Source organism: Bison bison, unplaced genomic scaffold (genome assembly GCF_000754665.1).
Source record: "Bison bison bison isolate TAMUID 2011002044 unplaced genomic scaffold, Bison_UMD1.0 scf7180017864453, whole genome shotgun sequence".
NCBI classification, from domain to species: domain Eukaryota; kingdom Metazoa; phylum Chordata; class Mammalia; order Artiodactyla; family Bovidae; genus Bison; species Bison bison.
In genome coordinates this window covers 742,378-757,437 of record NW_011495015.1, presented here as the reverse complement: position 1 = coordinate 757,437, position 15,060 = coordinate 742,378, and the positions used below count along the sequence as shown (strand labels likewise).

Sequence of the window (15,060 nt, the reverse complement as noted above, 5' to 3'; positions counted from 1 at the left end):
CTTTCATGCATTGGAGAAGGCAATGGCAACCCACTCCAGTGTTCTTGCCTGGAGAATCCCAGGGATGGGGAAGCCTGGTGGGCTGCCGTCTATGGGGTCACACAGAGTCGGACATGACTGAAGTGACTTAGCATAACATAGCATAGCATGGATCATTTCAAATATATACCAAAAATATATAGAAAAAAAGGATAACTAACCCCATGCAACCCCATGTAACCACTGGTCATGACCACTTTTGTTCCACCTGCTTCCTGGATTATTTTGGAGACAATCCCAGATGTCCTGTCGTTTTATCCACATATGTTTGTCTCTAACTCTATGAGTCACAGACTCTTCAACTCTCAATGCTGAGGACCCGGGTTTAGTCCCTGCTAGGCAACTAAGACCTCCTTTGCTCCAGAGGGGAAAAGCAATGGGGAACCCCAGCAGGCCTGCACCTGTAAGCACCTGGCAAGGTGAGTGCAGATTCAGCCATATGCCTGGTACTACGAGTAGACTTCATTAATCCTGCGCTCAAGTTCCCAGGAGCCAGGAGCCAAGATCCCCCCCGCCTCTGTTCCCCGTCATCCCCACCGACGGAGCATCAGGATGGAGGGAGGAACCAGGATCAGCAGGCACAGGGGGAATGGCGGTGTCTGCAAACCAGCCAACCAATCACCCTCAACGGCCTCTGCAAACCATGTAGAGGAGTGTTCCCACAGTCGGCACCTACCTTCTCCACGTCAGCTTTCTTCTCTGTGAGGAGGGCCACTGTCCTCTTGTAAGCATCGTTGATAAGGATTCGTACTTCGTCATCTATGAGTCTGGCGGTGGCCTCGCTGTACGGCTTCTCCAACACCATGTCCCCCTGACGTGGGAGGTCAAAGGAGATCTGCCCGACCTTCTCGTTCATGCCAAACTGAACAATCTGAAGAAGAAGGCGTGGCCAGTGGTGGGCATCCATTTCTGCTCACAGGCTCATGGGTTTTATAAAATGTCAACAAGGCAACATGGACACTGCATGCACACACTTCACTGCAGAACTACTCTTCAACCCGGCAAAATGACATGGCAGCCTTGAGTCGGCCAAGTAGACCAGGTTTTCTGCATAGACGGGGCAGTGGGGACAAGACCAGAAATGGGCAGACAATATGTACAACCAAGACAGGCAGCAAACAGGTGGGGACAGACCCCAGCAGTCATGAGACGTGCATGAGATCACTCTGCATGAGGGGAGGCAAGGAGGAGCCAGAGCCTGTGACAGACGGAAGCCACGACCTTGGGCGCCCAGCGGCTCCTCCTGCATCACCTGGGCTGCTCCAGGAACTTGGGAGGGGTGCCTGCACTTTCCCTGCGTCCCTGGGGCCTGGCTGGGCTGTAGAGACCCCCACAGTAACCATACAGAACCCCAACTTAAGAAGAAACGTCTGGAAATAAAATCCAAACTGACTAAAAAAGAGGAGGCACAGGTAAGACAGGGGAGCAGCAACAGCTCAGAAAGCAGGAAGCACATTTTTCAAAAGTTCATGAAAACAACAGAAAAAGATACTCTAAAACCATGAAACTAGAAACACTGTCTTAATCCACCTTCTTCCTAGAAGATCAGGAAAACAAACTTCATGCAGATAAGGAAAGTGGGATGCAGGGACGTCCACGAACAGATGAATATTGTGACCCAACTTCAGAAAAAACTAACCAAAATCAGGAATGTGAGGAAAAAAAGAAATAACAACAGAAGAGTCGGAAAAACTTAAATGAGGTGCTAGGACACAGGAAAAAAAAAATCACAGTTGAGGAGTTCCCAAAGTCACTGACATCAAGCTCCAAGAGAGCACCCTGACTGTTTCTGGGAATGGAGGCAAATGGGGTGGGGTGGGTGCACGGGGTGACTGCTCCCAGCTTAGGGGGAGTCCACGTAGGGTCCTGCAGGTTTGAAACTAGACTTAAACTCTACAGACATGCTTCACACACTCAGTAAATCCGAAATACTGAGTGACCAAAATGTAAGTTTCTATTCCTAAGTTTTGATCACCTTACACTGAACTTCTCTGAAGGAGGAACCCTTGCCTGGTAAGCCCAGGCCAGTGGAGCCTCAGGGGCGCTCCGGAGCCCATGCGGCGGCGAGGAGGCAGCCCACCCGTCCTCTCACCTGGGCGTAGGCACTCTGGGTCACTTTGCGCAAGTCGTCCTGGGCGCCGGTAGTGATCCTGCCAAAGAAGATCTCCTCGGACACGCGGCCGCCCAAGGTCATGCACATGCGGTCCAGGAGCTGCTCCCGGGTGTAGAGGTACTGCTCCCGGGGCAGGTACTGAGCGTAGCCCAGCCCTTTGCCTCGTGGGATGATGGACACCTGGCGAGGGAACAGCAGCACTGAGCACCCGGCCGCTGGAGCTGACAATCTCACCGGCGAGCAGAGCACCACGGCCGGGCAACCCCATGGCCTCGGCCAGGCAGCTGGTCTAGGAGAGCATTTCCTCTTGGGATAACCTCACCCCAAGTGACTCCTACACGGTGCTTCTGTCTCTTACGAAACCCATCCACGAATGCCCAGGACTGACAGTAGGGCCACTGCCGAGCAGGGTCCCCTGCTAACTTGACCCACAGGAGTGAATCCCTTCAGCTTCCAGACACTTTTCTTTCCAAACTTTGTAACTCGTCCATGCATGATGCCTCCCCTCAGTGCCATTGTCAGATGTTCCCACTACGTGCCCCCCAGCCACTCACCTTCAAGAGGGGGTCTGCGTGCTCCAGGTACCAACCGGCAACTGCGTGGCCTGCCTCATGGTATGCCACTGTCTTCTTCTCCTCAGGCTGTAGGACCTGCGTTTTCTTCTCTAAGCCTGACATACAGAAAAGAAAATAAAGCCTGCTGTTTTAGTGACAACGACATCAAGAGAGGCTCACACACCACCACTCAGAGCCTCACAAAGAACACACATCACAGGCCTTCCCAGTCTAACTGGTTTTACAGCTGTTTATCCATCACCTATGTCTCGCTCAGAGCACGTTAGACTCACACGATGAAATTTTTGGAAAACAGGAAGGCTACAAGTGCTTTTTAAAAGAAAACAACTAGACTGCTATAATTAAGGGAAGACCTCTCCCTGCCTGCAGCCTGTCTCAGATCCATCCGACATGGAAGCCTCTGTGCAGGCACTCTAAGCTGCCCGCGAGCTCCAGGCCTGGGTGGACATACTCCCTGGCCGCAGAGTCACGCTGTCAGCCCTTGGATGTGCGGTCTACCAGCTGCCTTACCACCAATCACTCGTTCAATTGCTTGTTCAAAGTGTTTCTGGTTTATGGAATCTGAAAGGTGTCTCGCAGCGATCAAAGCAGCTTCGTTGCACACGTTGGCAACATCGGCTCCTGTGAAAGAACACAGCAGCTTTCCACCAGATACACCCGAGCTCACTGGCCACAGTTTTCAAGAGGGACCAGACCAGGTCCCCACCACCAGCAGGTTCCAGCGCCCAGGCCTGCCCAGCACAACTGGCCCCTCAAGCACAATGCAAGGACCAGCAGTGGACAGACACCCATGGGCAGTAATCTATCTCCACAGACTATATGATGAAAGCAAACTAAGACTGTGCTTTAAAATGTCCACCAACTAATGCTTAGTTCTCTGTAAATTAACTTCTTAGAGAAAGTATATGGCAACACAAATAAGCCATAACACAATGTATGTCCTCAACAAAAAATTTTAAGCAGGCCCCTGGAACTCTGAGGCACCTGTGCCCGTGAATACACTCTTCTCAGGCTGCAGGTGGTCCCTCCTGCTTCATGTTGAATCTGCAAGGATGGACAGAGGGAACGAGAAAGGAAGAGTCACGTCCTGTAGACAGAACCGAGGGTTGAACTCACCCACCTGAAAACCCCGGGGTCAAGGATGCGAGCTTCCTCGCCAGCTTCTCCTTTTCCAGGGTGCTATCCAGCTTCAGAGGTCGGAGATGAACTTTGAAAATAGAGGCTCTTCCCTTAATGTCCGGCGGTCCTTGAGAAATTATTTTTAAGGAAGAAAAAAATCATAATGAAACAGCTGCCACCTCTCCTCATGAGAAATGGCCTGAATCCAGGGCAAGAAAGCCATCTCACCAATGAAGATCTGCCTGTCGAAGCGGCCTGGCCTCATCAGAGCTGGGTCTAGGATATCCGGTCGGTTGGTGCCCGCCAAGATGACCACATTGGTTGTTGTGTTAAATCCTGGAGACAGACAAAGGCATCATTGCTGTTACATGCTGTGAGGAGAAAGATAACGTGTCCCTGTCAAGAATGTATGAGCACCAGATACACCACTGCTTTTTTCCCATTATCTAGTGGTTTTTTAAATCACAAGTTTAAATGATTTTTCCTATATTCATTTTGCCCTTAACATCATACCTAACACCTAAAGATTTAATGATCAACTACTTGAAGACAAATTACCAGCACAGGACTCTCATTTTAGACACAGGAAGAACAAATGGAAAGTACAGGATAGACACAGGTGATGGAGCACTCACCGTCCATCTCCACAAGCAGCTGGTTGAGCGTGTTCTCCTGCTCACTCTGCCCGCCGAAGTTGCCCCTGCCTCTCTTCCTTCCCACCGCATCTATTTCATCGATGAAGAGGATGCAAGGGGCGTTCTTCCGAGCAAGAGCGAATAAGTCACGGACCTGGATGAAAACGCAAGCACTGGGGTCACTTTACAAGTGAGTAGTATTATCCTAATAAAAACAGACACCAAGCTTCCTGCCCCCAGGAAGACCATCTGTGTACAGCACTGCACAGCACAGATGTTAAAAGGTGAAAGCAGCAAAGAAGTCATGTGGCAAATGGTGTGAAACCGATATAAGGTGAGCAAGTATTTCTAAAATCTCATCAATTACTGTTGTGTAAGAAGCACGAACACCAACAAACTGATGCTACACACCTCTGTCCTACTCAGAGGCAACAGGGTAGAGCTGTAGACTTTATAACACTCACTCACAGACCCAGCCATGCAGGCACACAGCAAAGGCATGACCCCTCAAGCCCACCCAGCCATTGCCCCAAGGTGGGCGGTACCCCACTGTGGCAGGGGTCCTGTGCCCACCTTCCGACCTGCTGAGTTAACACAGCAAGAGGTGAGACTTACTCTAGCTGGGCCTACACCAACAAACATCTCCAAGAACTCAGACCCGCTAACGGTGATGAAAGGGACATTGGCTTCTCCAGCCGTGGCCTTAGCCAGCAGTGTCTTCCCAGTGCCTGGAGGACCAGTGAGAATGGCACCCTTCACATAAAAAAAGGAAAAGTATACTGAACTACAATTTCAGAAAAATAAACTGCATACCCATAAATAATTTCAAGGTATAATCTGTTTATAAACTTTAGTGACATATCCTAAATATTTCTTAAACATGTAAACAAATATAAAATGCTTTTATTAATAAAAAGAGAAAGGAAAAGATTATTAGAGACTACTTTGTTTTAAAAAACCTGGCAAGAATGTGAAATACCTCCCTTACTTTTTAAGATTTTTAGTGTTGCTTTTTAGATCTAACAGTATATAAAGGGTGACTTAAGCTGGGAATCTAGCAATACTAAAAAACCACCTGAGGTTAACTTCAAATATTATACTTCCAGTTTCATTTTGCTTATTTTCTTTCCTTTAAAATTTCACAAATGAAGTAAATATCTAATAACCAATGATAAACTTAAAAAGAAAAATATGTGTTTGCTCAAACACTATAACTATTTAAGTCGTGGAGATGCTTAAGTATGATGTGAACACATATTTCAGAGAAGGCAATGGCACCCCACTCCAGTACTCTTGCCTGGAAAATCCCATGGATGGAGGAGCCTGGAAGGCTGCAGTCCATGGAGTCACTAAGAGTCAGACTCGACTTCACTTTCACTTTTCACTTTCATGCACTGGAGAAGGAAATGGCAACCCACTCCAGTATTCTTGCCTGGAGAATCCCAGGGACGGGGGAGCCTGGTGGGCTGCTGTCTATGGGGTCGCACAGAGTCGGACATGACTGAAGTGACTTAGTAGCAGCAGCAGAACACATACTTAATTAAGTACAACAAATTATAAAACTGTAAAATGTAACTTTTCATCCATGAAGGCAGGACATGAAATCAAGGAAGTGAAGATTCCCTTTAGAAAAGACTCCCTCATGTAACTTTATTAACGAGTTTTTTAGAACCTTAGTTAAAGATTTTCTCTTCATTACTTAATGCCTGAGCCTGGTCCTGGGAGCAGAGATGGGCAAGGCTGCCCGAGTCCGGCAGTAGGTGGTGGTGGAAGAAGGCATGCTCGCCTGGAATGTAAGTGCCAGACCAGGCAGACCATCCACTCAAGCTGCTGGGGGAGGGACAGCAGGGCCAGAGCAGAGGCAGCCTGCCCGGGACTACAGTGCTGAGATAGGGCGTCCAAAACACACTGCGGAGAGAAAGTAGCACAACAAGGGGAGGAGAAACACACCTTGGGGGAAGAGACACACTATTTTCAAGGAGACACATTCACAAGGGACAGTCGACTGAAAAGACTCAGGAGTTAAACAGAGACCAGCAGGTTACAACAGAGGAAGGAGAGAAGAGCAGCTACTGTGGAAGTAATCAGTTCATAAAATTATAACCTCAGAGATCAAGAAACCCTTCAAAGGATTTAGGGTTATTAAGCTGAAAACTGACTTCTGAATGTTCATTTACCTTTGGGATTTTTGCTCCCAGGTCTTGATACTGCTTTGGATTTTTTAGGAAATTCACAAATTCCATGATCTCCAGCTTGGCCTCCTCACAGCCGGCCACGTCTTTGAACTTCACGTCAATCTCATCCTTGAGGACCTTGGCGGTGGTCTCTCCAACACTGAAGAGTCCGCCCATGCCCCGGCCTGTGCGGCCGATGCCGGCTGGGCCTCTCCGGATGGTGTAGAGCAGGAAGGCGATGATGAGCACGGTGGGCAGCATGCTCAGGAGGAAGGAGCTGAGACACATGACAGCAAGAGCTCAGAGGGCGCCCGCTCAGACCGCCATGCCAGATACCTGCCTCGGCAGAACATGCACATGCTCTACCTGGGCAGCCAGGTACCCCAACACCTCACCTGAGGCACAAGGAGAATCTATGTGCATCAGTGTCACTGAAGCAAACGCTCAGAAAGTAAGACCAAAGGAAGACCTGCTCCTAATGCGTACCCTCTCCAGGGCCGCATTACTCACACCCGAGAACCAGCACACACACAGGCTAGACCTGTGACCTACAGTCACTACATATGAAGTTTCAAAGAAATTCGTTGACTTAATAATTTTAATACAATTCTGGTATTAGCCTGGGTAGACATTCCAGTCCTGTTACTGGAATGGATCAACTATTTCTGAAGGGATGTCTTCTAAATATCTAATCTGTGCAAAGGCAGCAGTGGGGAGTGCTGTCTCCCCAGCATGGTGGGGTGGCTTGTGCAGGCTCACACAGGCCCAGGGGCAGGGTGCCCACCAACCCTCACCCACTCTGGGGAGTGGCTCATAGATGATTTACAGTCTCTGCCTTCTGTTTGTCTTAAGTTAATTTCCACGAAACTGTGGACATAGACGTATACTGGTAACATAAAGCAATTTAGTTTAACTTAACCTACGAAATTTAGGTCAAAACCTGGTACATAGTTTAGGTAAAAAAATGAAACAAGAATAAAATAATAATTAACTTTCTAATTTTTCATCTATTACAAAACTGTAAAGGCTGCTACAGCAGGCAGCAAGAACCATGAACAATTTACCTTTGGTTTACTTCTAGAGAAAAAAAAACAATGCACTGACAATAAAGGTTTAAAGAACATGCAATAAGACTCTGCGTAAAGTTTCAGCACCAGCTTGTAAAGTTAAGGAACTGTATGTTAACCTCAGGGACTGAGGGACATATCACCCCAAGAATGAAACAACTTTGATAGCTGGTGGGACCTAAGTACCGCAGGGAGATTGTAGGGCTACACAAACCATGACTCAATAGAGTTCCCAGAGCTGAGTAAGACCATCAGCTCCGTTAACATGCTGTTTTACATGTAGAAGAAAATCAAGCTTTATTTCTACTTTCACTCCCAAACTCTTAATCAAGGTATGTGTTCTGCATTTAATGCAAATGAGTCACCGCCTTGAGATCCACCTGGGCATCTTTGGGCAGAACTCAAAGACCATACATTCCAAAGTAAAACCAAAGACAGGCAACCCTTGAAATCAACAAGCCCTTCCTCAAGGTCCAGAGCTGGTCTTTCTAAAGACAAAAAACCTCTAAGGGAAGAAGCAGCTCTGACCAAAGAGGAAGAAGCATTACTTAAAAATCCTGGAAATTCTGTGAAATATAAAATACATAAAGGACAGTTAAAAGGTGGGCATGCCGCTCTTTAACACAAAGGGGCTTTTTATGCTACAATTCTACTCAAGGTCAGGGTATTGGACATGGACCCCACATCACTGCTTAATCAAGAAATATCAAAAAAAAAAAAAAGAAATATCAACATGCAAAAAACCAACCAGTCTCTAGCAAAATCTAGTAAGTTACTGATGGCTGCAAAGAACTCAGGCCAGATTGAGAGGCCTGATGAGAATACAAAGTGTGATGTGCCGCCCCCTGGTGACAGAATACACCATAAGCCCTGGGCGCAAAGGCAGCCTCCCAAGTCCACTGCCCAAGGCTCACCCGTCACTCTCGGCGATGTAGACCACAGGGACCCGGTTCTCTCCTTCTATGCCTAGTTCCTGCTGCAGCGTCTCCAGGTTCCGCTCAAAGGTGTCCACACTGCCAATATTGAACCAGACGTACTGCTGTAAAGACAGGAAAGTGAAATGTCCTAATTTTGTGAGGGGAACGAAGACAAAACAAAGGGTTTAACTTCCTAAGAATTTTTCAGAAATACTGCAAATAAAAAACCCAACAATGAGATTAAGACTAACGCAAGACTGGTTTAACAACCAGTCTTTAACAACCAGAGTGATTAAGCTTTACTCAGTGAGAACCCTTGGCCAATAAACATTTCTACAGTTCCAGTACTCCTCTATTGTCCTAATACTATAAACTCAGAAAAACAAAAACTCTACTTGAAAAGACAACCCTTTTCATAAACAAGCATCCTTTCTCCAGGACTTATCAGCTGTCTGGTCCCACACCAGGGTGCAGCTGCGATGATACTCCTCAGTGTCAGGATGGGCTCCGGCCCTGGGTGAGCTAGAAGATTGTAGGATGCCCAGGACTGGGGGTGGGCCTGGGGCTCTGGCCCAGGAGGGCTGGGAATCACCTGTTTCCTACCAATAATCCCCTCAACTCAACCTGGTGTCTCTGGAACAGAGCTCAGACTGGTTGGACAAGAAATATAAATATTTTTAAACAATAAGAACAGAAATAGAAATTAACATCACAAAACAGTTGGGAAAGAGATGAGCAGAACACTTCTTAAACTGATTTGACAAAAGCTGTCTCAAGACATAAGCAGTTCGGATTTTACCTTTTTTTTCTTAACCAACTGTTCTCAGTCTTGAAAAATCATAGATACTGGAATACTGAAAACCAGGTTTTACTCATTGGTTCCTAAATGTACAGCCAATGTGATCACCAAACCCAAACCACTGACCCAAGGGTTTGCACATGTGATGGACACAAGGGTCACACTGTCACTGTCAGTGCAGATCACAGCTGCTCTGACACAGCCAGTGTGAGGGAAAGCTGGCTTTTCAGTTTTAAATATAAGAACTTAATTGACAGCTAGTTCACATCACTTAATAACATCACTTACTCCATCAACAGGAGTTTTTCCTGGTGTAAAAGTCACTCGAACAAATCGCTTGTTGACAACTTCCAGTCTGTCTACCTGGAATTTTAAAGAAATATTCAAACATAAACTTACCGAAAGACTAGAGACATTCTTCTAAGCTCATCTAAAATGCATATATTTCAGACACACAAAGAAAAATGATGAATAATGTAAAGACACCCTGTGTTTTCCCCTCCAGCTTGAGAAACAAAACATCACAAACCCCAGTCATGTCCCACACCCAGGGGTGGCCGCTGTACACTGGTGCTGGCCACCCCAAAGCACGGCCTGGTCATGGGCCACAAAGACCTAACCCTAAACAGACATTCACATCTGCCTGTTTTTAAACTTTACAAATGGTCTCGTCTGCATTTGTTTTTCTACAACTTTTTCTTCTATCACTATATCTGTAAGGCCTTTCCTTGCTGACATGTCAGTTCTGCACAGACCCCATTTTATAAGCACACCCCAAGTTATTTATGCGTTCTGTTCAAAGACCTTTAGACTATTCCCAACACCAACAATGCTACTGTGGACGCTGCTACGCATCATGCCTGGGCCTGTCTCTCGGAACTCCCTGGGATGCGCGCCTGTGGTGAACACAGCTGGCTGGGCTGTAGGGCACAACTGCCCTCAGCTCTGCTGGACGCTGCACACTACTCTCCGACTCATGCTCCTGCCAAACGTTCTCTAAAACGCTCCCACTGAGCTATGTCCTCACTTGCCGTTACAAAACTTCCTAAATTTTGCCCCTCTGAGATTTGAGATGGCTTGACCTTGTTTCCCTGGACCCTCCTAACTCTATGGACTCTTTGGTCACTTGCACACCTCATCCCGAGGCCTCGGGCTGCTGGGAGCTGAGTGCCTTTGGTGGGTGCCTGCTCCCTGCTGCCGTCAAGTCCGCTCTGGCAGGGAGTTTGGAAGGTATCAGCCCAGGATATAAAGTGAGGGAGCCTGGGAGACCCCAGGAAGAGCCAGAACAGGGGCGCACTGTCTGGAAAGCACTGACTAGAGGACCCTGTCCCCCATAAACCTGCTGGGTTTATGGGGGACACATACACACACACATACACACACACAGCAGACCAACTGCACAGAGCCAGCGGGTCAGGAGGAGACGTGACAACAGAGAACCCTCCCTGGGGCCTGTCCCCATACTCAGAGGATAGAAGTCACTGCTCAGAGTGCAGGCTCTCCACGACACCTGGGAATTACAAACCTGAGAGCCTCACTTTCATGAGCGAGACACCTGCTTCAAAATCTGAAAGATTATTTCCATTCTGTCTGTCCTCACCTTACTGGACAATCTTTAAAAATAATTTTAGATTCTTTACATTTTTTAAGTATTAATATCCTTATTTTATTCATTTCATTGATTAATGAGAGGTTAAGTCATTTCCCCAAGGCTCAGAGTTGGTCAAATCCTGCTTCTCTCACTATCACTTTGTTTCTTCACTTCTAAGATAGACATTTTCCATATTTTAACCTCTCAGACACGAAATGTACATGACTGCTGACAAGATGTCAAAGTGTCCCTGGCAGTCCACTCAATCTAAGTAACGTGTAAAATAACATGTGCCTTATAGCCCATTGCATCTTAAATGAGCCACAACAGGATCCAACTGGCAAAGACCCAGCCCAGAGGCAAAGCTCCTGCCTGGGGCCTCACTCAGAGCCCGTCCACTCTCGCAGTAAAACCTGATTCACTTATTCACCCACTTCCGGGAGTGCAGGAGGTCACAGCGGTGATGCCGTGCTAGAACCTAGAGGGGCTGGCCAGGGAGGGAAGGGAGGCAGCTGACGGCAGAAGGGAGAGAACCGAGTAGACCGGGTGCCAGAGCAGATCAGGAGCAGTGGCTCCAGAACTAGGCTCTCCAGGGAAAGCGATACAGGGGGGTCATGGTCAATGTAGAAACTGCTGGGTCAAAACTCACAGGTTCCTTGGCTGCTATACTTTCCAGCATTGGAAACATACAATATGGGACTTGGTGACGAACAAGCCTGGCAACGTGCTGGCTGTTTATCACTTTATTGGCCTAACCTGAACTCACCCTTTGATCCCTGCTGCCTGTGGCCCACACGATACTTACAACTCCCTTGGAAAGATAGTTGTTAGCAAAGTCCTTCCACGTGATTTCTCTCCCGGAGCTCTTGAACAGGAAGTAAAACAGGAATCCTCCCCAAAACAGGGCGGTCCAGAGAAAGTACATCTTGAATTCCTTATCATCCCATGGGATGTCACCCTGAATGAGGAAGCAGATATTTGTATGAAGGGTGAGACAAGACAACGCAGTCTCTGCTGTGCAGGGTGTGAACCCTCCCAGGGCCGTGAGTACCACTCAGCCTTTCCGGGGGTGGGCAGGGGCCAAAGCCACGAACCGAACCTTCTGGAACCTGGACCACCAGTGAGAATCATCTTTCTTGCCGCCTCGTTTTCCACCGCCACCAACTCCTCCTCCAGAAGGACGCGGGGCAGCAGCTGGCTTGGGTTCTGTTCACAGACAGAGAGTGTGTCCACAGCAGCATCTGAATCTCTCAACAATGTTTCCATTAATGTCGTTTAATGAACTCATTGCAAAATGCATTGTGGCAATTGATGAGTTACTAAACACAGTGCTGTGAGGAAGCCTGAGACTAAGATAGACGGGGGAGCCCTCAGGAACACTCCAGGCACTTCACACACAGTGGGCTCAGAACTGACTTAAGCTAAGATGTTCCTTGTTCAGTGACAACTATCAGCAACATCATAAACCAGGGGAAAACAGTAAGTTCAAACATAGTCTTTTGAAACAGTACCTTTTTTTTCTCCCATAACTTCTTTAGGTTCACTAGCTTTTTTTCCATTTTTTCCATTGGGAAAGTATTTTTCAAATCCTGTTAGAAAAGAAAAAGAAATTAACTTCAAACTAAAATTCATCACGTTTTGTGTACGTATGTTCTTTGTTTTTAAAGCAGCTGATTCATGAAAAAGAATAAGCTAGAAGTATAGGATTGCTTGTGCAGGAGTAAATCACAATCTAGATGGTACAGTCACAACCCTGAGGGGTCCGAGAAGTCTTGCTGGCCTGCCCAGGTCATTACTGACGAAGGTGCCACATGTGAAGGCGACATAATGTCATGGCTTTGATCACATGAGAGGGAGGAGGTGGGGTGGTTAGAAATCAACTGAAACCACACCTCTTCACCTGCCCTGCTGAGGCCAAGAGTGAGTCTGTGTAAGAATGTCCCTCGTCACAGTCACATGTGAGTGCTTACCTTTTGGAGGCCGAGAACAGAGTCTCTGATAAGCAGCAATCACATCTGTCAGAAGGGAATTCCTGCTGGTTTTCGCCTGAGTCGTGGCATATCGATAAAGCTGCAAGACAACAGAGAGAAGCATGAAGGTTACATCAAGGTGAGTCTAAATCGAGCTTCATTTTACCCTTCAAACAGGTGATTACGGACTCCCTTGAAGGGAGCACAAGGGCTGTCCGGCCCTGGGCCGCTCCAGTCCAGTGAGAACTAGGAGACACACACTTCACCCAGAAGATAGCACCTCCAACCCAGGCACCTAATTAAGAGCTGCAGCCTGAGCACAACTCCCTACCAACACATTGGCCCAGGCATTGTTTCCTTGATGTGTAGCATTCAAAAGGCAAACTGCCATGAATATCTGCCACCCCGCCTGCAGGGTCTATCACACTGCAAGGTCATTTATCCGACATTACAGAACGATGCTGTTTGTGAGCACAATACTAACTTTACCTGGGTTCAAAGACAAGGAAGCCATGGTCCAATGTCTGATAGTCCTTATATTAGCAGCATTTGCTGAAGTTATTTGATACACTGTCATCCTGCTAAGTCCCTTTACAGATACATCTCTGCTTTAAGTAACATATTTGCTAAAAACTGTAAATACTGCCTAGGTATGAGTGAGTGAAAGTCGCTCAGTCATGTCTGACTCTTTGCGACTCCATAGGCTGTCCACGGAATTCTCCAGGCCAGAATATTGGAGTGGGTAGCCTTTCCCTTCTCCAGGGGATCTCCCCAACCCAGGGATCAAACCCAGGTCTCTCGCATTGCATGCGGATTCTTTACCAGCTGAGCCACAAGGGAAGCCCTGCCTAGGTTTATTAGAATATAATGTAAACAAATTGAACAAGCTCCTTATTAAATGTTTAGATGTAGAGACACTGAAGGGGATATAGCTGAATCTGACAGTTAAGTTCAAGTGATTCTATCCTTTGGCAAAGTGAAAAGTTCACACCACCATTTTTTTGGAAGACAAGCTTTTACATACAGGTGAGAGTGTTTAAAGTGAAGCTTATCTGCATTAGACCCATCCCTCATTTCCCTCCTTTATGGTCTCATGAGAAAAATAAAATATCACAAAACCATACAAAAATCACTTCACACCCGATAGTGTGGCTATAATTTAAAAAAAAAAAAAAAAGAGAGAGACAATATCAAGTGCCAGTGAGGATGGGCAGAAATTGGAGCCCTCATGTACTGCTTAGAGGACGGGCACAGCCGCTTTGGAAAAGTTTGGCATTCTCCAAAATGTTAAATGAAGAGTTAAGTTACCACATGATCCAGCAAATTCACTCCTGCTCAAGGAAATGAAAATATGTCCACTCAAAATCTTGAATGTTTATAGTATCATTTTTCATAATGGCCCCAAAATGGAAACAACCCAATGTCCATCAACTGATGATGAACAGAGAAAATGTGGTATATGCACACAACGGAATTTTATTCAGCCATAAAAAAGGAATGAAGTAGATAGATGGTAGCATCAAATCTTGAAAACATCATGCTAAGTTAAAAAAACCAGACACAAAAGATCACGTATTACATGATTCCATATTTATGAAACGTCTGAAACAGGCCAATGATAGAGGCTATAGGTCAGCAGTTGCCTGGGCTGGAGGAATAGTTGGGGAGAAACAGGGAGTGACCACTAACAGTCATAGGGCTTCTTCTAAATGTTCTGGCAACAGATAGTGAGTGATGGTTGCACCGCCTTGTGAATATATGAGAAGCCACAGAACAGTACCCTTTAAAACGGTGGATTTTATGATATCTGAATTAGAAAATGTCAATTAAAAAAGAATGAGCTGACTTAACTCCAAATCAACACACAATTACTTGCAAAGTAGGACAGAAACACTGACACTGTTCTTGGTTGACAGCAATGCTGGTCTGAGAACCTGGAGCTTCTGTTGTGTTGGGCCCTCCCTGACGACTGAGAATACTTGGCCTAAGAGATAACCATTGATAATGGATAAGAGTGTGTTGTATGTGAATATTTCCCAATGCCAAATCCATTAAGGGTGT

At 46.7% G+C, this 15,060-nt stretch overlaps 1 protein-coding gene across 3 annotated transcripts in view; it reads right to left on the bottom strand.

Annotated features, from left to right (window-relative positions):
* AFG3L2 (AFG3-like AAA ATPase 2) overlaps nucleotides 1-13,611 on the bottom strand; it is a 15,312-nt gene extending 1,701 nt beyond the window's left edge. The window contains exons 1-15 of one of the 3 annotated variants that reach the window (XM_010859064.1): nucleotides 13,000-13,610; nucleotides 12,541-12,618; nucleotides 12,129-12,235; nucleotides 11,835-11,987; nucleotides 9,727-9,801; nucleotides 8,637-8,761; nucleotides 6,659-6,932; nucleotides 5,097-5,234; nucleotides 4,482-4,635; nucleotides 4,075-4,182; nucleotides 3,848-3,973; nucleotides 3,238-3,348; nucleotides 2,707-2,822; nucleotides 2,132-2,332; nucleotides 716-910 (exon numbers count right to left, since the gene is read on the bottom strand). In XM_010859064.1, coding sequence (XP_010857366.1) covers nucleotides 716-910; nucleotides 2,132-2,332; nucleotides 2,707-2,822; nucleotides 3,238-3,348; nucleotides 3,848-3,973; nucleotides 4,075-4,182; nucleotides 4,482-4,635; nucleotides 5,097-5,234; nucleotides 6,659-6,932; nucleotides 8,637-8,761; nucleotides 9,727-9,801; nucleotides 11,835-11,987; nucleotides 12,129-12,235; nucleotides 12,541-12,618; nucleotides 13,000-13,123 — 2,085 coding nt within the window. In that variant the 5' untranslated portion in view covers nucleotides 13,124-13,610. Of the gene's footprint in view, nucleotides 1-715; nucleotides 911-2,131; nucleotides 2,333-2,706; nucleotides 2,823-3,237; nucleotides 3,349-3,847; nucleotides 3,974-4,074; nucleotides 4,183-4,481; nucleotides 4,636-5,096; nucleotides 5,235-6,658; nucleotides 6,933-8,636; nucleotides 8,762-9,726; nucleotides 9,802-11,834; nucleotides 11,988-12,128; nucleotides 12,238-12,540; nucleotides 12,619-12,999 lie in introns of those variants that run through there. The other 2 variants (XM_010859065.1, XM_010859066.1) reach the window with 2 other exon arrangements.
* Between the last annotated feature and the right edge of the window lie 1,449 nt (nucleotides 13,612-15,060).